Source organism: Felis catus, chromosome C2 (assembly GCF_018350175.1).
Source record: "Felis catus isolate Fca126 chromosome C2, F.catus_Fca126_mat1.0, whole genome shotgun sequence".
Lineage (NCBI taxonomy): Eukaryota > Metazoa > Chordata > Mammalia > Carnivora > Felidae > Felis > Felis catus.
In genome coordinates, this window is record NC_058376.1 from 28501155 (window position 1) to 28524413 (window position 23259).

Below are 23259 nucleotides of genomic sequence, written 5' to 3' on the forward strand. Positions count from 1 at the left end.
GGTTGAAATCAAAAAGTGTGATGCCTCCTGCTTTGTTCTACTTTCCTAGGAGATATATATATAGATGTAGATATAGATATAGATATAGATATAGATATAGATATAGATATAGATTTTACTATTTGGTATCTTTTGTGGTTTCATAGAAATTTTAAGAGTGTTTTTTATTCTTCTATGAAAAAATTCCATTGGAATCTTGATAGGAATGGCATTAAGTTGATGGCTTTTGGTAGCGTTGACATTTTAGCAGTATTAATTGTTCCAGTCCGTGAACACAGGATACCTTTCCATTTATTTGTGTCTTCTTCCTTTTCTTTCATGAGTGTCTTGTAGTTTTCAGAGGAGAGATCGTTCACTTCCTTAGTTAAATTTATTTTTATTTCTAACTATTTTGTTTGTGACATTATAAATAGGATCGATTTCTTTTTCAGAAAATTCATTGCTAGTGTATAGAAATGCTGCTGATTTTTGTCGGTTAATTTTGTATCTTGCAATTTTTACTGAACTTATTGATTACATCTAACAGTTTTTTGCTTGGTTGAATCTTTAGGATTTTCTATGTATAAAATCATTATAAATAGAGAAAGTTTTTACTTCTTCCTTTCTAATTCTGACACCTTTTATTTCTTTTTCTTGCCTAATTGCTCTACCTAGGACTAATACCATTTTAATAGGAGTGGTGAGATTGGACATCCTTGCCTTGCTCCTGATCTCAAAGCAAAAACTTTTAACTTTTCACCATTGAGTGTGCTGTTAGCTGTGGGTTTGTCATATAATGGCCTTTACTATGTTGAGATGTTTCTTCTATGCCTATTTTTAATGAGTAGATGTTGAATTTTGTCAAATGCTTTTTCTGCATCCAGTGAGATGGTCATGATAATTTCATTCCATTAATGTGATGTATCACATTGATTGATTTTCTGGTGTTGAACCACCCATGCATCTCTGGGATTAGTCCCATTTGATCATGGTGAATGATTCTTTTAATATGCTGCTGAATTTGGTTTACTAGTATCTTACTGAAAATTTTTGTATCTATACTCATCATATATAATTCATCATTGTAGTTTTTTGTTTGTTTGTTTGTCTGGTAGTGACCTTTTTCTGGTTTTGGTATCAGGGTAATGCTGACCTCATAAAATGAGTTTGGCAGTGTTCCCTCATCTTTGACTTTTTGGAAGGGTTTGATAAGGATTGGTGTTAATTTTTCAAATGTTCCGTGAAATTCTGGTCCTGGGCTTTTCTTCATTGGGAGATATTTTAGCACTAATTTGATCATCGTACTAGTAATTGGTCTCTTCAGATTTTCTATTTTTTTCCTGATTCAGTCTTTGGAAGTTGTATGTTTCTAGGAATATTTACATTTCGTATAGGTTGTCAAGTTTGTTGGGAGTATAGTTGTTCATAGTAACTTCTTATGATCGTTTTCATTTCTGTGGTGTCGGTATTGGTACTATTTCCTTTTTCAGTTACAGTTTTGTTGACTTGGTTAAAAAATAACTTTCAATTTATAATAGGGGATTCACTGTAATACTGACTTTTTAAAGAAGCCCCAGAACCCTTATCTGAAATGTTACTTTTTCTTTCTTGTTCTGTGAAACTAAGTGTTGAGTGCTATGTATTACAACTTTTCATAGGCCACTGGTTTGGAAAGCCTAATCTTACACATTTGGATAAAATGTTTGGTGTTACATCCTCCTGATAAATTTTTCTTGGATTTTGTTTCCTTTCAACTTTTAAAACTTTTTTTCAAGGCCTCACTTTAGAGAACACCAAGAATTTTTCTGAATTATTTACCTCAGTTTGTATTGTTTTAATAAAAGGTTCAATAATTAGGACTTTGGAATCTTCTTAAAACTTCGATATTTTTCTTCTAATCCTTAGTGAAACATCTTAATATTTTTCTTAGCCTTTTGTATAAAAAGCATCCCTAAAATAATCTACAGTGGAATTTAGGTAATGTTATCCAATAGGAGTTATTCTTGAATGTCACAAATAAGTAGACTTTCAGTTAATTTTACATTTTGAGGAACCAGAGCCAAAAATTGAAATGCTTATTAAAGTGGCATTGGAGAAATACGTTTAAATTCAGCAAACTGGTATTACTTGCTAATGCAAAATAAATTAGAAGAGATTTCACAGAAACAATTGGAAGTCATGAAGTGTTCACTAGACATAATTTAACCACCATACAAAGTAACTTCATGGATGTTTAGTCATTGAAATGTGTTTTTAATGGAGAGTTTAATGACAAGTAAGATACTGTATCCTTTCCTTAAAAACAGCTGGAGGAAGACCTTTCTCATTATTTATGTGTTGTCAACCAAAAGTAGTCCCACATATAAGAATTCTATTAGATTCATCCTTCATTTATCCAAATAAAATTTTATTTTGCCATTTCAAAAGTGGTTAAAAATTCAGAGTTTCCCTTTGCTTAATAAGCCATTTCCAAATAGAAAGTACAAAACACATTTCAATGAAATTAGTTTAACTTCCTCAAAGATCAATATAATACCCATTTGGGAATGGTTAATGTGCAGATTATTTACAACTATCTTATTGATTAAAACTCTAAATAAAAAAAGTTAGACTTCAACATAATTTCATATTTTTCAGGTACTTAAAAATGTAGCTTTTAAAAAATACTCTCTGAATTCAAGCATTTTACTAGATATTTAAATAAACTAGTCTGTGTGTTGAAGCTTGGATCTTTCTCCAAATCTGTGCATATGGTCAAGATTCCATGGAATTCTTTCACAGTTTAGTTTGATTTTATTGTTTTTTTTAAATCTAGCAATTGTTTTTTAACTGTAGGCTAGTTAGAGCAGTGAAAAGTCAATTTTATGAAATTTAAAAGGTTTTTATTCTTATAAACAATTTTAAATTAATAAAAGGAAGATTCAGTTTATAATTTTAACATTGTGAAGTAGTTGTACATGAATTTTATTAAATTGCCATGAAATACATTAATCCTTGATATACTCTCAGGCAGCATTCTTTGAAACATGTAATGTTAGTTTTTTAGTTGTTTTTTTTTAATGTTTTATTTATTTTTTTGAGAGAAAGAAATAGCAAGCAGGGAGGGGCAGAGAGAGAGAGGGAGATAGAATCAGCAGGCTCCACGGTGTCAGCGCAGAGCCTATCATGGGACTCGAACCCACAAACCATGAGATTATTACCTGAGCTGAAATCAAGAGTCAGATGCTTAACCCACTGAGCCACCCAGGCACCACAAATCTGGTTTTAGGTTTTGAAGCTTTTTTTTTTAATATTTCTAAGTAGTAGCAAGGATTATATGACTTTTATTCGTTCTTAAAGTTTTAATGAATGTATTTTTAATAGGAAAGAACAGTGTTGTATTGCTATTACTATATATGTCTAATAGAACCTTTTATAAATCAAAGATACATTATTGGAACTTTAGTGATCTTAATTTTCCTATATCTATGTATATTTTTCCATTTTCTGATCTTGAGAATTGATTCATTATTTCCAGTTGTGCCAAATAAAGACTAAATAATAAGCCAAGGGAAAATCATAGAAGTGCCTAGAAGGATGATGCAATAATGAAATAAGTCATCACTGTATCATCTTCAGTTTCCTTATTGCATAGCCCATTAATTCTGTATCATTTCTCATGAATGTTTAAAAAGAAAAGTCTGGAGACACTGTCTTTGTAGTCTTCTTCTTCTGTTTTAAGTTTTTAGGAAACACAATAGAGAATTCAGTATTTTTCCTTCCCATCTATAATGTGAAAGAGAAGAAAGTTGGCATAGGAAGATGCTTCAATTAGATGAATCAGAGGATGGCTGCAAAGAGAATGATAGTTGTACTCTAGACATGAATGATGATGGTGACGTTGAGTGCACAGACAACATCACTGACTGTTGTCTTCAGAGGACAACATCCTAAATGAATTTTCTCAGACTCAAGAATCGATGAGTGAACAATATATATAGTTCAACAGTATGGTTCTCATTTTCCCAGGTTTATTGAGATATAATTGACATATAACATTGTGAAGGTTTAAGGTGTACAACATGATGATTTGATATGCACATATATTGCAAAATGATTATCATAGTCAAGTTAGTTAATGCATCTGTCACCTCACATTGTTCCCATAGCAGTGTATTTCTAAAGACAAATAGGAAATAGGGTACTTCCGTCTAGTCAGCTATTCAATAAGAAGGACTTCGTCACTCACTATTTCGTGACAAGAACCTCAACTGCCCTGTTTTGCTCAAAGGATGCATGGCAGTACTCTTTCTTCTCTTATCATGTTGGCACACCAAAATTTATTTGAAATGGTTCATAAGTGGACAATTATTGAAGGCTGGTATGTAAGAAAGGAGATTAGAAGAAAATAGATGACGTGGAAATGAGATAATCCATTGATTAATCGTTGTAATTGGCGTTAGAAGATCTAAAAATAAAATACATATTTTGCAGTTTATGGAACAAGGAAGATGTCTGTCCTCTCTTCAGCATAATTATGAGCTACCGAAGTTTTCCAAAGTAACACATTTTGATTTATGCAGGTACAGAGAGCAGACCCAGAAGTGATAACGCCCGCCTCTTAGACATGTATTTGAAATCTGGAATTGATGTTTACAAGATATTTCCAAGTTCATGCATGACAGTTAACAAGCTGTCAGTTGCCCATATGGATATGTTGTCTTTCAAAACCAGGAAGATACGGAATTAAGAATGGGTTGGCTATGTGTAAATTCTTATTTAAAATTATAATGGATTTGTTTTTTTATTATTTCTTCGTTCTTACTTTATTTATAAATTGACTTAAATATTAATAAAATGTAACGATTTCTCCTGCTTCAGTTATTGAAAAGAAAGAAAAGGAAGTTTTCTGAAGAGATTTGGCTCACTGGATTCCTTGAAGAGTTTTTAATAGCAGAGTCTGAGTGAATTCAGGCTTTAAGTAGTCTCAGAGTTCCTAATTTCTTCAGCATTTCATTTTTTGCTAGAATGATGGTAGGTGTTGTGGCTGAGTGCCGCCTGAACCAGTGTCATAGGAAATACAATCTTTCATTTACAGAGTCATCTTATTAAAAAGCAGGTTTCTCTAAGAAGTTCTTTCCTCACCGTTTCATGTAATGGTGCTATTTGTAGAATTTCTTTCCAAAGAAATTAATGAAAAACAACCACATTGACTTAGAATTTTCTGGAAGAAGTCAATTATCTTCCCTTCAAATCTATTCCAAATTCATTTCCTGCCCATTTTTCAACAGGATGCTGTGATAGCCTATTGTATACACATAGTTATACTTATACATCTTAGAGTAACCACATTTTCTAAACTAAAAGTAGGTACAAATACCTTAACACATTTTTCTAAATTAATGATTTTTATTTTAAAATCTTACAAAATTGTTTCAAATCACATACGATATTTTATTTATACTCAGTAATAGCAAAGCCACACAAAAAGAGATAGCATGCGTGGGGAGAAAAGTACTTTATATTAGGGACATCCTAGGAACTTGGGAGTTACAGGTTCACCCACAACCTATGTTCTGCATGTGCTCAGAATGGACCTCACATTAAAATTTCTACATAAAGCAAACGAGTAAAGATTTCAAAACAAACATTAAACCTCGGATACACTTGATGAGCATCTAGAGAATCCATCTCTTCTGTTTTTAATAAGTCATGGTAAAATTATGGGTGAATAAGTTTGTGATTACACTTAAATATTTATGAATATGACTAAGACTGTCATAGTTTACATAGGCCCACAAAATACTTGTATTTGTTAGTGCTTCCATTTCTTTGAAAACAGAAATTCTACAGATCACTTGTAGAATGTGTGATGTTTCAAGGATGATGTCAGAAGTGCATCTCTCTTCAGTCCTCACCTCCACATCCAGCTCATCAGAGGGGTTCATGTCATGTTTGTCTCTTTTCTTGTTTTCTCCTGGACTGCTGCTTTTGTTCCTTCATAAGCTCCCAGGCACGTCAGAGAGCAAATTCTGGCTCCCTTACTATAAAAGAGACTTAGCATTCATATTACTTTGCAGAAAGTGCTCATGAAAATTCAGAAACTTTGTGCTCTTCGGAAGACAGTCCTATAACACCCAAGTGCTTTCTCTAAATGATTTGATCATTTTAACAATATGGATTAATTTATAGGCTTTCCAGTGGAGATTTCCGATCTAATAGGAACGGCAAAATATATTACTAAAGAAGTGACTGTAATGCATACATATGTATGTGTATTATGTTTATGCACACACACACATATATACAGAAACTTACACGTATTTGATTCTTTTGCTTATAGGTATCATAGCATAATTCTAGCTCTGTCCCTAACTTTTTTATGTATTTATTTATTTTTTAGAGCACTGATATTTGCATTTAATTGGAAGCAAGATGAAGAAGGAGCAGTGCATTCACTAAGGAGTCTGTCTGCTTGCTTCTGTAGACCTACGTATTAAGGAATTCTTCTGCTTCTTCTTGCTTAGGAGTTGATCTGCTCTGTGGTCCTACTGCTTTGGAGTTTGCCTGCTTTTTTTGTCATTGCCAGAAGAAATCCTGGTTGGAGTGAAACAGTGCATCTCTGTCTAATTACCATGGAAGGTGATAAACTGACGCCCGCTTATTAAAGTTACATCTCACTCCCCCACAGAAAACCATTCTTCAGCGTGACTAGAAACCAAGCCCTTGTGAACACTTCTATTGAACATGACTCATGGAGAAGAGCTTGGCTCTGATGTGCACCAGGATTCTATTGTTTTAACTTACCTAGAAGGATTACTAATGCATCAGGCAGCAGAGGGATCAGGGACTGCCGTTGACAAAAAGTCTGCTGGGCATAATGAAGACGATCAGAACTTTAACATTTCTGGCAGTGCATTTCCCACCTGTCAAAGTAATGGGCCCGTTCTCAATACACATTCACATCAGGGATCTGGCATGTTGCATCTCAAAAAAGCCAGGCTCTTGCAGTCTTCTGAGGACTGGAACGCAGCGAAGCGGAAGAGGCTGTCTGATTCCATCGTAAATTTAAACGTAAAGAAGGAAGCTTTGCTAGCTGGCATGGTTGACAATGTGCCTAAAGGCAAACAAGATAGCACATTACTGGCCTCTTTGCTTCAGTCATTCAGCTCTAGGCTGCAGACTGTTGCTCTGTCGCAACAAATTAGGCAGAGCCTCAAGGAGCAAGGATATGCCCTCAGTCATGACTCCTTAAAAGTGGAAAAAGATTTAAGGTGCTACGGTGTTGCGTCAAGTCACTTAAAAACTTTGTTGAAGAAAAGTAAAGCTAAAGATCAAAAGCCCGATACCAGTCTTCCTGACGTAACTAAGAACCTCATCAGAGATCGGTTCCCAGAGTCACCGCATCGTGTTGGACAAAGTGGGACAAAGGTCATGAGCGAACCCTTGTCGTGTGCTGCAAGATTGCAGGCGGTTGCAAGCATGGTGGAAAAAAGGGCTAGTCCTGCCACTTCCCCCAAACCTAGTGTTGCTTGCAGCCAGTTAGCATTACTCCTTTCGAGTGAAGCCCATTTGCAGCAGTATTCTCGAGAACATGCTTTAAAAACACAAAACGCCAGTCAGGCGGCCAGTGAGAGACTTGCTGCGATGGCCAGATTGCAGGAAAACGGCCAGAAGGATGTTGGCAGTTTCCAGCTCTCAAAAGGAATGTCAAGCCATCTCAATGGTCAGGCAAGAACATCATCAAGCAAACTAATGGCTAGCAAGAATACCACGTTTCAGAATCCGGTGGGTGTTCCCTCTTCCCCCAAAAATGCAGGCTATAAGAACTCACTGGAAAGAAACAGTATAAAACAAGCTGCTAGTAATAGTTTGCTTTTACATCTTCTTAAAAGCCAGACCATACCAAAGCCAATGAACGGACATAATCATAGTGAGAGAGGAAGCATTTTTGAGGATAGCAGTACACCTACAACCATTGATGAGTACTCAGATAACAATCCTAGTTTTACAGATGATAGCAGTGGCGATGAAAGTTCTTATTCCAACTGTGTTCCCATAGACTTGTCCTGCAAACATCGAATTGAGAAACCAGAACCCGACCAGCCTGTTTCTCTAGATAATTTAACTCAGTCCTTGCTAAACACTTGGGATCCCAAAGTCCCCAGTGTCGATCTCAAAGAAGATCAAGATACCTCAAAGAATTCCAAGCTAAATTCGCACCAGAAAGTAACACTTCTTCAATTGCTCCTCGGCCACAAGAATGAAGAAAGCGTCGAAAGAAACAGCAGTCCTCAGGAAGTACACAGTGACGTGACAAAGTTCGGTTCACAGAATTACACGAGGACTTCTGTAATAGAAAGCCCCAGTACAAACAGGACTACCCCAGTGAGCACTCCGCCATTACTGGGATCCTCAAAAGCAGAGTCTCCCATCAACCTTTCCCAACACTCTCTGGTCATCAAATGGAACTCCCCACCATATGCCTGCAGCTCTCAACCTGAAAAGCCAGCAAATACTGCATCTAACCACTTGATGGACCTTACGAAAAGCAAAGAATCGCAAGGAGAGAAACCAGTCCAAAATGAAGGTGCACAAAACTCTGCAACTTTCAGTGCCAGTAAACTGTTACAAAATTTAGCTCAGTGTGGAATGCAGTCTTCCGCAGCAGGAGAAGAGCAGAGACCTAGTAAGCAGCTGCTAAGTGTAAACACAGATAAACCTGTAGGCATGGTTGACAGATTAAATAGTCCTCTGCTCTCAAATAAAACAAATGCGGTTGAAGAAAATAAGGCATTTAGCAGTCCAGCAACAGGTCCCGAATCAGGACTTTCTGGTTCTGAAATAGAAAATCTGCTTGAAAGGCGCACTGTCCTCCAGTTGCTCCTGGGAAACCCCAACAAAGGGAAGAGTGAAAAGAAAGAGAAAATTCCTTTAAGAGATGAAAGCACTCAGGAACACACAGATAGAGCTTTAAATGAACAAATACTGATGGTAAAAATAAAATCTGAGCCTTGCGATGACTTACATATTCATAATACAAATGTGCACTTGAGCCACGACGCCAAGGGTGCCCCGTTCTTAGGTATGGCTCCTCCCGTGCAGAGAAGCACAGCTGCCTTACCAGTGCCCGAGGACTTTAAATCGGAGCCCGTTTCACCTCAGGATTTTTCTTTCTCAAAGAATGGTCTGTTAAGTCGATTGCTCAGACAGAATCAAGAGAGTTACCTGGCAGATGATCTGGACAATAGTCACAGAAATAGTGAACTGACACTTCTAGAATCAAAGAATCTTTGCATGGTTCCTAAGAAAAGGAAGCTTTACACGGAGCCTTTAGAAAATCCGTTTAAAAAGATGAAAAATAACATAGTCGATGCTGCAAACAGTCACAGTGCTTCAGAAGTGTTGTATGGGTCCTTGCTTAACCAGCAAGAGCTGAAATTTAACAAAAGTGATCTTGAATTTAAATATCCTGCCAGCCATGGTTCAGCCAGCGATGGTGAACATAGGAGTTGGGCCAGAGAGAGCAAAAGCTTCAATGTTCTGAAACAGCTGCTTCTCTCAGAAAACTGTGTAAGAGATTTGTCCCAGCACAGGAGTAACTCTGTTGTCGAGAGTAAAAAGAAAGGACACAAAAATCCTGTGACCAACAGCAAGCCTGAATTCAGCATTTCTTCTTTAAATGGACTGATGTACAGCTCCCCTCAGCCGAGCAGTTGCATGGATAGCAGGACATTTCCATACCCAGGGGGAGTAAAAGCTCCCATGAGCCCTTCTTTTCCCGAGCACATGGGCTGTGCAGGGTCTAGACCAGAATCTGGGCTTTCGAATGGGTGTTCCATGACCAGTGAGAAGGGACCCATTAAGTGGGTAATCACAGATGCAGATAAGAATGAGTATGAAAAAGACTGTCCCAGACTGACCAAAACTAACCCAATACTGTATTACATGCTTCAGAAGGGAGGCGGTTCTGTTACCAGTCGAGAAACACAGGACAAGGACATTTGGAGGGAGCCCTCATCTGCTGAAAGCGTCTCACAGGTTACAATCAAAGAAGAGTTGCTTCCTGCTGCAGAAACTAAAGCTTCTTTCTTTAATCTCAGAAGCCCTTACAATAGCCATATGGGAAGTAATGCCTCTCGCCCACACAGCGCAAATGGAGAAGTTTATGGACTTCTGGGAAACGTGCTAACAATAAAAAAAGAATCAGAATAAAATGTACCTGCCATCCAGCTTTGGATCTTTTTAAAACTAATTAGTATGAACTTGAGATCTGTATAAATAAGAGCATGATTTGAGAAAAGCATGGTATAATTGAAACTTTTTTCATTTTGAAAAGTATTGGTTACTGGTGATGTTTAAATATGCATACTACTTTTTGCTTTACGTTAGATGTCATGAGGAAACTACTGAACTAGCAATTGGTTGTTTAACACTCTGTATGCATCAGACAACAACTGTGAGTAGCCTATGAATGAAATTCTTTTATAATCACAAATAATAGGCATAAATGAAAATGTAAATCTCCATCCATAGTGGATTAATGCATTTTACTGCCTTTATTAGGGTACTTTATTTTGCTTTGCAGAAGTCAGTCTACATAACACATGTGTTTTTAAGTCCAAATTGTTGAATAACTCTTTAAATGTTAATTATTGAATAAAAAAACCTAATTCACTTCTCATTATCCGATTCAAAAATAAAATAGAAAAAATATGCTTACATTTTTCACTTTTGCTAAAAAAAAATTATTTTTAACTCTTGGAAGGGGTTTTGTGGTTCCCAATGTGTCTACCCCACCCCAGTCCTTTTCAATACCTAATTCTTTAAACCTTGTACTACTTAGTAAAAATTGATTACAACTGATGGAAGTTTGATAGATCCTTAAAAACAAAAAAAAAGGCAGATTTCCATTTTTGTATTTTAACTACTTTACTAAATTAATATTCCTCCTTTTACAGAATTAGGAAGTTAACATTTATCTTCAGGTGGTTTCCTGAATAGTTGAATATTTAAGAAGTTGTTTTTAACAGAAGCAAAATGGCTTTTCTTTGGACAATTTTCACCATCTCTTGTAAAACTTACTTCTCACCATTTCTGTGGTACCTGTGAGTCTTATGACCAGGGTTTCTTAAAAGCTGGACTCAGACCACCTGCATTCGAATCATCTGGAGCACTTGTTTTAAAATGCAGATTCCTAGACGGCATCTCAGATCTACAGAACAGCAATCTGTGCTAAGTGGACCTGGGAATCTCCCATCTGCATCTTAACACACTCCCCAGATGTTTCTTCTGCATGTTGAAGTTTGAGAACCATTGCTTATGACTTTTCTCAGAACACAGGATTGTAAAAAAAAAACAAAAAACCAAAAAAAAAAAAAAACAAACCCTATTTGATGCCTATATTTTCCCCAGTACAGTTATACATCAACCCAAAATTTGCAATATTGTAGTTCATATATAACCGCTATGTCTTTGGAAATCGGGTTCAGAATACTTTTTATGACAAAAAAAAAATTGGGTGGAGGGGACAACTTTCATATCTGGCTCAACATCTCAGGAAAATCTGTGATTATTTATTGTGTTCTAATGAGTAACATCTACTTAATTAGCCTTAGGGATGGAATAACAGGGCCACTTACCAAACTCAGGTGATTCCAGGATGGTTTGGACACTTCTCCTGAATACATCCTTAATTTCTATTAAAATCATTGTCCTAAGAACATTGCTGACAAAGGTGAAAATACTTACTTCAAACCCACGAATGGCACTAAACTCAGATTGACTAACAGTAGAAAAGACATGGCGTGACAGGAGTTGTACACAACCACTCCATTGGATCTATTATTTTAAAATAGTAATTAAAAGTAAACACGGGTGTTCTCTTGGAAGAACTTACTATTGAGCCACATGGGGTTTTGATCTTGAAACGAATCCATATGTTTAAGTGCAGTTTTTACAGTCCACCATTCATTCACCAGATACTTTTGTTTTTAAAAGTGAACCAGGTTTGCAACTGACCTATCAAAAAATCGTTACATAATCAACTATTAATTAGAAGGATATCTATTTGAAGTTGTTCTACTTGAAGTTGTTTCTAAGATTTTTATATTAAAAATGGGCGTTATTTCCTAATATGATCCAAAACCCTAAGTGATTATTTTTTCTCAAAATGATTTGTAAATAGTTACTGGATATATTATAAAACAGTAGTCAAGAGTGAATATTATGCTACATCATGGAGAGATGAAGGCATATGCTTATTCTGAAGTGGAAATTCCACTGGCCAGTGAATATATTCTACTCCATCCCATATTTACTCTGTGACAATCTTGTGACAATATAAATGAGCTTTTAAGCAAGTCATTTTTTTCCTGCCATTATGAAAAGTCTGGAGCCTTAGAGGTAGGTTAGAAAAATTGTTGGTATTCCCTTTTGATTAGGGGAAAAGAGGCTTTTACAAAGGAGTGAAATTTAGGTCAAGGAAAAGGACATCAAGGGCCAGCATTGCCACATTTTTGTTTGTTTCTTTGGTTGGTTGGTTTTGTTATCATTATTAACAGTTAAAGGGATGAGGGTATATAATACGTAGATAAACATGACCACAAGAATGATGTTCTGATGTACTGGAGAATGTCCCCAATTTGAGTTTAGGGTGATTTTAAAGTAGAGTGGTGAGAAAGGGCATACATCCATATCCACTTTGTTTATGCATATGTAGATACAAGGATGCACATACACACGTTTTCAAGGACTATTTTAGATATCTAGACAATTTCTTCTTAATGAAGTCATTTGTGAAAGGGTACTACAGCTCTCATTGGCATCAGTAAGGTAGCATTACCTGTTTATTCTCTGGTACATCTTACAGAAGAGTAAACTGGTGAGAATATATATTTTATATATATATATATATATATAATATGTATATATATATATATTGACTTGTTACATGAAGATGTTAAAATCAGTTTTTAAAGGTGATGTAAATAGTGATTTCCTTAATGAAAAATACATATTTTGTATTGTTCTAATGCAACAGAAAAGCCTTTTAATCTCTTTGGTTTCTGTATATTCCATGTATAAGTGTAAATATAATCAGACAGGCTTAAAAATTGTGCATGTGTGTATACAGTTGCAAGTCTGGACAAATGTATAGAATAAACCCTTTATTTAAGTTGTGATTACCTGCTGCATGAAAAGTGCATGGGGGACCCTGTGCGTCTGTGCATTTGGCAAAATGTCTTAACAAGTCAGATCAGATGTCCATCCCAACAGGACAGTATTCCATTTCCGGACATGACTTCTGTGGTTTAAGCTTTGTGAAAGAATGTGCTTTGAATCCAAGGGTCTTAAAACTTTTTAAAATCAAGTCAACCACTTTTCAACATAAAGAGTTCAGACAACTACTTTCATGAATTTTTTAATCCCATTGGAAATGTAACATTATACCAAGAGTGTTCCAGTATGCTGGAATACAGGCACATTACCATTCATGATATGAATTCTGGGGTTTACACAACCAATTTTGATGCAATCTGCTTAGTAATATAATTTGTCATTTTTATTAGAAATTTAATTTCTTCATGTGATGTCATGAAACTGTACATACTGCAGTGTGAATTTTTTGTTTTGTTTTTTAATCTTTTAGTGTTTACTTCCTGCAGTGAATTTGAATAAATGAGAAAAAATGCATTGTCTTTGGTTTGAAATGACTGTTATTTTGTGGGCTTTCTCTGGTTTTGTAGGTTTTCCATAAATATAAAAGTCTCTGGTTATGAAAATAGCAGTCTTCAAGGATGCTTTGCCCTTCTTAGAAAAATTAAGGCGGTGGGGGGGAGGGGTGCGGCGAAGAAGAAGGTGGCCAGCAACTTAGTGTATCTAGAAGCAGAACAATTAAAGCATCTCTCAAAAAGATAGTCAGCCTACCTGTCCTCAGTTCTGTTATTTGGTGTATAACTGAATGATCACTGTAGATTTTAAAAGGGAGAACGAATTTGTACAATGTTAAAAAATAAAGACTTGATGAATATTTGTTTTAAATTAAGGTTTTATTAGAAGGTTTTTATCCAGTGTTCAATGAGTGTTATGTTTATTTTAAAATTAAAATGGTCTTCCATCACATTCCAAAAATGAATGTATATGTGTGTACACATGCATCCATATATATATATATATGTGTGTATATATATATATATATATATAATATAGGTATAGGTAATGAGCAATTGACAATGATAAGTGAAATACATATGTAATAAATAATAGAGACCAATTTTTTTTACGGAAAAAAAAAAACAATTTTTGTGAACTGAGAGCCTGGGAAGTTTTATTTTACAAATATGTTATTAATGATAATTTAGGAAGAAGGCATTTTCCCAAAATGAGTTTATATTTTCTGTCAGTAAAATAAGTCTATTACAATAGTGAAAATTTTGCAGGTACTCTCCTAACAGGTTTATAAACCTTGTCTAAAACATAACCGAGTAGCAGAAATACATTCAACTCTTCTACATTATTAAAATACTGAAAAAGTTAACACTTTGCTATAACATACAGACACCATCTTTAGAGTCAGAGATGTGCAACCATGTTTTGTTTGATCTATTGATTTATATTGTGAAAATACATAACAGGTGCACAGAGTAATTGCCTAGTAAGGGATTTTTTTTAAGTTTACCTATTTATTTATGTACGTAGTCTCTAAGCCCAATGTGAGGCTTGAACCCATGACCCCGAGATCAAGAGTTGCATATTCTTCTGACTGAGCCAGCCAGGCACCCCAAGGGATTTTTAAGAAGAGAACCAGTTAGGTCTTGACTACAAGATAGTGCCAGTGATTTAAATGTGGAGAGTCTTTAGTAAACAAAGTTTTTTCTACTACTGGTATCACTAAACTGTGACCTATTTGGTTATTAAAAATGGGTTTTAAATATTTGTTATTAAGCATGTCACTTTTTGTTTATTCCATGAAACTTAGAGGAGTATCTGACACCAGCACCTTGTAGGGTTGGTGGAGGAATCTATTGGTATTATTTAGCATTATCTTCTTTCTACATTTCTCTAAATGGTCCAGGACTATTTACAACATTTTAAAGATGCCATGTTATGGGTAAGTTTTGAAAAACCAGAATTAATGTACTCTTTTGAGTTGTAGCGGAATAATTGGAAATAAAATTCAAATCTTATAAATGTCAGCCCTGGGGAAATGCTGCTGCACATAAGATGTCGTCTTTGAGTAGCTAACAGGAAATATAAAAAACCCGAATTTTAAAATAGTGTACTTCTGCAGTCAGTCAGAGGAAGAGGATTTTTGAGCCATTCCAAGCAGTCTTTTTATAGCATTTTGTTGACACAAATACTTAGACAAATTCTGTCCTCCAATCTTTGCTTTTACCAAGCTTCATTGGTAGGTGCTCTAAACTTTGAGAAAAATTCATGTGGACTGTGTTTCACTCATTTTTGCTGATAGAGCATTCACCTGTGGAATCACTTCTGGAAAGGAAGTGGCCTAACACGTGTGGATGTCATAGCCTATAGTTTTGAAAACCACCAACAGGATCACAAAGGAGAGCCGAAGTGCCAGTCCACCGTATGAGATTGAATTTTCCCTTAGCTAATTAATATGAAATGGTAATATAAAGAAAAAATAGTAAGATGACTTTCTTATAATTAGAAAACCACCCCTTTCTCCTGCGACTGAAGGGGTTGCCTGTGGCAGCCATTATAGCTCATCTTTTCATAAGCAAGCTGCAAATCCTTGTAAGACTGCACCCCATTGGATGTGCCAGCTAGCCTTGCTACATCTAGTAGTGTGCTCTCTGACTTCTGGCTCTGCCTGCATTTTCACACTTTTAGCTCATTGTCCGAACACCTAACACCTTCCTGCCCACCATCACCAAACATTCCAATGTCCATACCTTCCCAAGAATAATTCACTATTTCCTGAGCACATCCGCCTTCTTGGCATCAATGCCTTCAATCATATAACATTGTCTGCCTAAAATACTTCCTTCCTTTCCCTCTCGTTCCCAATCCCAGCCTTGTAAACTTATATCTGTCTTTAAAACATAATAAATAATTACCTGCTGAAGGAAGCTCTTCTTCTGTGATTCCTTTAGGGCAGAGTGTTCAGCCCTCCATAATCCCATAATGCTTTGTGTAGACCTCTCTTTTATTGCACTCATTAGGGTAGTTAACCACTTACCTTGTATTCCTTCTAAAGTCAAGAAGTGTGTCTTCTAAATTTTACATTCAGTGGCAAGTCCAAATCCTAATAGATGGCAGTTACTCAATAAATTCTGCCCAGTCGGAAAATGAACAGAAGGTGATCTCTTCATACACAAAAAACAAAAGGCTTCCTCCCCTCACTGGTCTGGGACATGAACAAAGTCATTTATGTGGTAGGAACGCGTCCGTTTCCCTGAAGAACTGGCCAGCCTCCTCTAGCCCTAGAGCTAGTGATCTCTGTGGTCCAACCCAGGCATCCTCCCTTCTCCCTTCTCTAATCTACAGAAATTTGTTCTGCTATGAAATTCCTGATAAGAGGACCTGGTCCTTGAAAGGAGAATGGAAACTTTGGGGGTTTTGCTAGTAAAAGTCTAATTACCTGTTGTACCATATTTTCCTACAAATAGCCGTGAGCATCTTAGAAGTCTTGCCTTTTAGCAAAGAAACTATCAACTCTTCAAACACCATGGTGCTGAGATAGGCCTTGGGCAAGAATTCATGGCCTCTCCTGAGAATCATGAACATGTTTATGTTCCAGAGGGCTACCTTTGTCTGAACTATCCAAAACCAAACTCAGGCAGAACATGCTGTCTTGATAAGTGTGGCACAAGTAACTCCTTGATGATAAGACCTTCAACCAGGGTAGGAGCTGGACTTAACATTAAGCTTTTTTAGATTCTAAAGGAAATCTGGGTCCATGTGGTGTAGAAATGCAAAAAAACCAGTGCCACATACGAACTAGTGCACTAGAATGAATATTCATTCATCAGAGGACTTTGATGGCGCTTAGCTATAAGACCAAATGGCCAGGTTCTAAGAGTTATTAGAAAAGTAAAACATTCAGTAATTAGGTGCTGAATAAAGATGTGTTAAATTGATGTAAAATCATTTCATATGTGTGGAATTGGGCAGAAAGATGTAATTTCCTTACTGTCTTACGTAAAATTAATGTAATAAACATTTTAATTTTTAATTATCGCATTTTATTCAGAAAAACTACACTTCCTGTCCCCGGCCCCAAGAGAAGAAATAAGGTCTTAGTTGAAATCGTGCTTCGTTACATGTCCAAATGGCCTTAAGGAAAAGCAAACTAGTATTAAAGATGAAGTGAGCACACTAAAGTTATAGTCCAGGACTCTCTTTTGCTCCAAGTTGTAAATGATAGTAGTCTGAGGAAGGTTCTGAGAAGCCATGGGTCTTGGAATAGTGAAAGTGCAACTTTCTAAAATAATGACCTTGATGCCAGTAGGTGAGTGGGATCCTAAGGTACTTAGAAGCTGCTTCTGATCATCACCAAGCAAACTCACTCAAGCAGGATTACAGGCCAGAGCGTCCTATGTATCAGATTGCTTTCTCAATCTCTCTCTCGTCGCCCTCTGTTTAAAATATAATAGATTTATGGAGATATAATTCCCCCCATGTAAAGTATATAATTCAATGATTTCAATGATTTTTAGTATATTCATAGAGTCACTATAATCTCGAGGAACATTTTCCTCACTCCCAAAAGAAATTGCACTTTTTCCTATTGTCTTTGATAACCACTAATCTAGTTTCTGTCTGTAGATTCATATAGTCTGGACATTTCATATAAATGGAATCATATATGATCTTTCGTGAATGGCTTCTTTCACTTAGCATTTCCAAGGTTTATCCATGTTGTAGCATGTATTAGCACTTAGATATTTTTTTTATTGCTGAATAATTTCCCATGGTATGCATGCCACAATTTACTTAGCAAGTTACCAGTTAATGGATATTTAATTTCATTTTTAGCTGTTATGAATAACTGTGCTATGCTCTTTGTTGTTTTAGTCACTCTTCAGAAAGAAAACGCAAAACTAACAAAAATTTGGTTTCGATATTGCCACACATGCACTCGGACAGTATAAAGTTTATTGACTGTAAATGTTTGGGTTGATTTCTGGACTCTCAATTCTATTCCATTGATTTATATGATTATTCTCTGCCAGTACCGCACCATCTTGATTACTGTAGCTTTGTAGTCATTTTTGAAACCAGAAAGTGTGAGTTCTCCAAATTTGTTCTTCTTTTTTCAAGATTGTTTTGGCTATTGTTGGTTTCATAAATTTATATATTCAAATTTTACAATAAGACTATCAATTTCTACAAAAATGACGTGGGATTTTGATGGGGATTGTACTGAATGTATAGATCAGTTTTGGGAGTATTGTTATTTTAACAAGATCAATCCATCCAATCCATGAACATGGAATGTTTTCATATATTGCTCGGCTTTAATTTCTTTCAACACAGGCACCCTAGGATGATGGCTGTAGCAGGCTCTCTCTTTGACTGTCTTTTTCCCTGATCTGTTAAACTGTCTATTTCTTTTGGTGTCACACCCAGCTGTTAGGCTCCACTAATTGCCTGATCCTTGCTCTATTGTTTTTGACAATGCCCTGAGGCATAAATAGCTCCATTGTCTGATCTAATTAAATTTGGGTCCTTTTGCAAGAGTAGTTTTTGAGGCCAGTCTTTGAGATTTGTTCTGTTCCCAGGAGGGCTCTTCTACAGTGTCTTTCCCTGATTCTCTCTGGTTAATAGCTGGCCTATGGTTTAGCTTCCTGTTCTCATGGAGCTACTAGCCACCCATCAATTGCTTACCACCAAAATCCTCATTATTTTCAAGAGCACATTAGGCTTGAACTTCCTCAACTCTATTCTAAATGGAGACTTTCAGAACTCTCTGTCCTTATGACTTGCCTCCTCCCCTAGGCAAAATTTCTGAGCCATTGTTCCATTGCTAGAGCAGAGGTAGTGGCTTGCTTCTCTCAGTTAACACTCCAGATTTATAAGCAGGGTGCTGGGTGGAGATGATAGCTTCTAGTCTTCTCAGTTCGCCATTTCTGGTGAGAAACCTCTAACCCTATGATCAAGCCAGGATTGGGGCAACCAAAGCCAACCATTCCTGGCCTGCCACACTGAGGGCAGACTGTCTGCCCTTAGAGTGGAATCTGGGTAGAGGAAGACAGCCCTTGACTTTTGGTATTCACCTGAAATTTAGCTGTTGAAACACAGAGCTTTGCAGAAGACGAGAAATGCTGGTGGCCCGGCCCTTCCAAGGAAGTAAACCTTTAACTAGGAGCTGGGGAGAGGGATCCTCATCTTCTCAGCCACACCCACCTTGAGTGGAGTTTCCATTAAACTGTGGCAGAGGAAAAGGAGCAAGCAGGCCATAGCTCAAATGTCATAGACTCTCACTGTTCTTACCAAGATTTAACAGAGATTTTCCTGCATAAATGTCTTCTTCATTTGCTCTATGCCCTTAGGAAAATTTTCAGAGTAATTAAAAAAAATGTCTTTGGTGATGTTGTTTTGCTGGGGAGTGGGTTTGTAGAGCTCCTTATGCTTCCATTTTCAAAGTGGATCCTTCCTACGTACCTTACATCTAATGACTAAATTCTAATGACTAAATAAATGCATTCAAAGCCATGGTCACCTGCTTGAGCAACATTGTGCTGCAGCATTATTTCTATCCATAAGATGGCACATTTCTGGCACATACTGTTTTGAAAGACTCTTTTTTCCTCATTCCCATTAACCATAGTTTGGCTAAATCTATTAATATTTCATTAAGAATCACTTTTTTTTTTTCATATCCCACCAGGATAACTTATAGTTTCATCACTTCTTGCCCATCAAGTGTTCCACAGTTGAACCCACCAGACCAACCTCAATGCAACAACAACCTGCCATCACTTACATATTCAATTTGTAATAGTTCAAATGGCTCTTTGGAATTTAAATCAGTAAAATTATTCTTAACTTTTCTTTTTTTTCTTTTTTTACTTAGTTTTTTTGAGCAGCTTCAGGTTTACAGAATTGAGCAGAAAGTACAGACATTTCCCCATACCACCATACCACCACTCCCTCACTCAGTTTCCCTTATTATTAACACCTTGCGTTAGTGTGGCACACTTTTACAACTGATGAGATAATATTGATACATTATTAACTAAAGTTCATAGTTTGCATTGGGGTTCACTCTTTGTATTATACCTTCTGTGTGTTTACCAAACGTATCATGACATGTAGCCACTGTAATATACAGAATAGTTTCACTGCCTTAAAATTTCCCTATACTGTTCACCCCTCTCATCCACCTTTGCTTCCATCCCGACTTCTTCCCAGCCCCTGACAACCAATGAACAATTTATCATCTCCATAATTTTGTCTTCTCCAGAATGTCATAAAATTGGAACCATATAGTATATAGCCTTCTTGGATTGGCTTCTCTCACTTAGCAATATGCATTTAAGTTTCCTTTGTGTCTTTTTGCAGCTTGATAGCTCATTTCTTTTTATTGCTGAATAATATTGCATTGTATGTATGTATCTCCATTTGTTTATCCATTCACTTATTGAAGGGCATCTTGGTTGCTTCCAAAGTTTTAACAATTGTGAATAAAGCTGCTATAAACACCAATGCGCAGGTTTTTGTGTGCACAGAAGTTTTCTTTCTTTTGTTTTCAGTATGTGCTTTCAGAGGCAGAGCTTACCATCTGGTAATTCAAATTTCCTACCATTCTTGTGCTCCCAAAGTGCTTAACCATCAGTTCCAAGTCCACCAATTTCATTGGATGCATCCGTTGGGTAGGCTGAGTTATGTTGCAGTATCACACAACCTAAACTCTGAGTGACTGAAAAACACAAAGGTTTATTTCATATGCTTGCTGTATGTCTGACTTGAGTTGGCACAAGCCTCTTTCTGTGGGACCCACGCTGGCGGAGGCTTCACTATCTGAAAAGGTCACTAGTTGCCATGCTAAAGAACAAGGTGAACTGAGTACCGACTTCTAAAAGATCTAACACCTCCCATTACATGAAACAGAAGTTTGGTCAGTTTAACTTCATGGATGTAGGAAATGCATTACATCATGTGCCTAGAAGAAAATGAATATTGATGAGCGTTCAGCAATACCAACTTTTATTTTTCAATTTGTGTGAGCATAGAACAATCATCTTTTGATCACTAAACTTAAAGTCACTATATTTTAATGTTTACCTTCCCTCTCCAGACTATAGACAATAGACAAGAAGCTACCACTAACTAGACTTAAGGGATCACACAATATTTACTAACCCAAAAGAAAGGGTTCAGGTGGTATCTGAAGCTTCTATAGGCTGACTGTAAGGAAGACAGCAAGAGCCTGAGCATGACTGGTAGAGTTGGAACTACCAACATCATAAGACTCAAAATGATCGAGGATGAGTTCTTTTCACCAGGGCTCAGCGTAACAACGGAGAAACGATCGCGTGTGGTGTCACATAACTGTATATTCATACACACTTATTGATCTTACTATTTCAGTTTGTTTATATGATTAAAGCTTTTCTTCTCTTTCCAAAATGGGATATTCCATTTGACTCTAAACACATCTTGAAGCAAATATTAATTCAAAAGACAGTTTGGGTTTAGGCCATCACAAATTCCTTTAATTGTTCTTGAATCCTTAAGTTAAATACATGACTTGTTTGTTTGTTTGTTTGTTTACAAGATTTGCCGACAATTTCCTACTTACCAGCACCCACCTCATGGAAATCCTTTATTTATGAAAAGCTCCTAGAACTGGATACTCCTTTACCAGTCCATCCCCAGAAACTTCTCTTCCTTACAGAAGCTCCTTGTGATTAAATTTAGGATTTGGAGATGAAAAGATTATCACAAATTATCCAGATGCATATTAAATATAATCACAAGAGTTCCTTTTTTTTAAAAAGTATTTATTTATTTATTTATTTAGAGCAAACTTGAATGGGGGAGGGGGGAAAGAGGGGGAGAGAAAGAATCCCAAGCAGGCTCCATCGGGCACAGAGCCCGATGTGGGGCTCAAAACCACAAACCGTGAGTTCGTGACCTGAGCTGAAGTGGACGCTTAACCAACTGAGCCACCCAAGAGTTCTTATAGGTGAGAAGCAGAGGGGACATTTGACACAGCCAGAAGAAGAGAAGGCAATGTGACTGTGGAGGCAGAGACCGGCATGTTGCAGCCACAGACCAACGTCTGCCAGCAGCTACCAGGAGCTGGAAGAAACAAGGAATAGATTCTTCCCTAGAACCTCTGAAGGGATGGTGGCCCTGCTAACACCTTAATTTTGGCCCAGGAAAACTGATTTTGAACTTCTGATCTCCAGAACAGTACGAGAATAAGCTACTGTTGTTTGAAGTCACCAAGTTTGTGGTGATTGGTAACAACAGCCCTAGAAGATTTATATATCGCCTGCTGCTGCAGAGGAAATAAATGACATTACAAAGAAATCCATTTTAATGTTCCCCAAATATCTTCCCAGGGTAGGTGCAGGCTCCAGTAAACATGCAGAAAATACATTAGAGATCTTTGTCTTTTTTTATGTGTTAAGTATCAAGTATTTATTGTCCTGTGGAGGGTAATAAAGCAAAGATAAGATTCTCGTGTTTGAGGTATATATATTCTAAGTTGGACACACACACACACACTCACCTGGAGCAGAGTACAGAGCCCTGTGTTTTCTCAAAGTCCACCTTGAGGGACACACTTTGAAATATATCAGAATTCAGAGCACATAAACATGAAAGTGTAGTTTGAATCCTTCCCCTTTGGAGATATAATTGCAGTTGTGGAAAGGAAAACAACAAGGAGTCACAGATAATAGGGCCCCAAAGATCTCAAAGAAATAGGTTAATCTCACTGTGGATCCTAACATGTCATAAAACATCAGTGTGCACTAGCTTCTCTTTCCCTTCCTTGGTTAAAAATGTCCCTTTATTGTCAAGGTCTAAAAAAAGGCAAGACATAACAAATGAATCCGCAGTGATGTTTGAAAAATATGCCCTGACACATTTGGAACATACCCACTGCTCAAAATCTGCCGGCTAAGAGAAGCTGATTAGAACCCCTGATGGCCCGTGGGGAGCCCCGTCCAGGTGCCTGCTACCTGCTGCTGTCCACCCTGCCTTGGGCCAGCATGGAGCCAGAGTAGCCAGTTGCCTCTCATCTTTATGTAAACACCAGACCAGGAGGCAGCCACTGCTTTTGATATAAACATGAAGGGAAGGTTGTGCTAGCTG

General features: G+C 36.8%; 1 protein-coding gene across 2 annotated transcripts in view; it reads left to right on the forward strand.

The window, feature by feature from the left end:
- Positions 1-13658, forward strand: part of NRIP1 (nuclear receptor interacting protein 1) — a 49261-nt gene extending 35603 nt beyond the window's left edge. For both annotated transcript variants that reach the window (XM_006935964.5, XM_019839501.3), the window contains exon 2: positions 6362-13658. In XM_006935964.5, the coding sequence (XP_006936026.1) occupies positions 6706-10173 (3468 nt within the window). In that variant the 5' untranslated portion in view covers positions 6362-6705 and the 3' untranslated portion in view covers positions 10174-13658. The remainder of the gene's footprint in view (positions 1-6361) is intronic.
- Positions 13659-23259: the final 9601 nt, after the last annotated feature.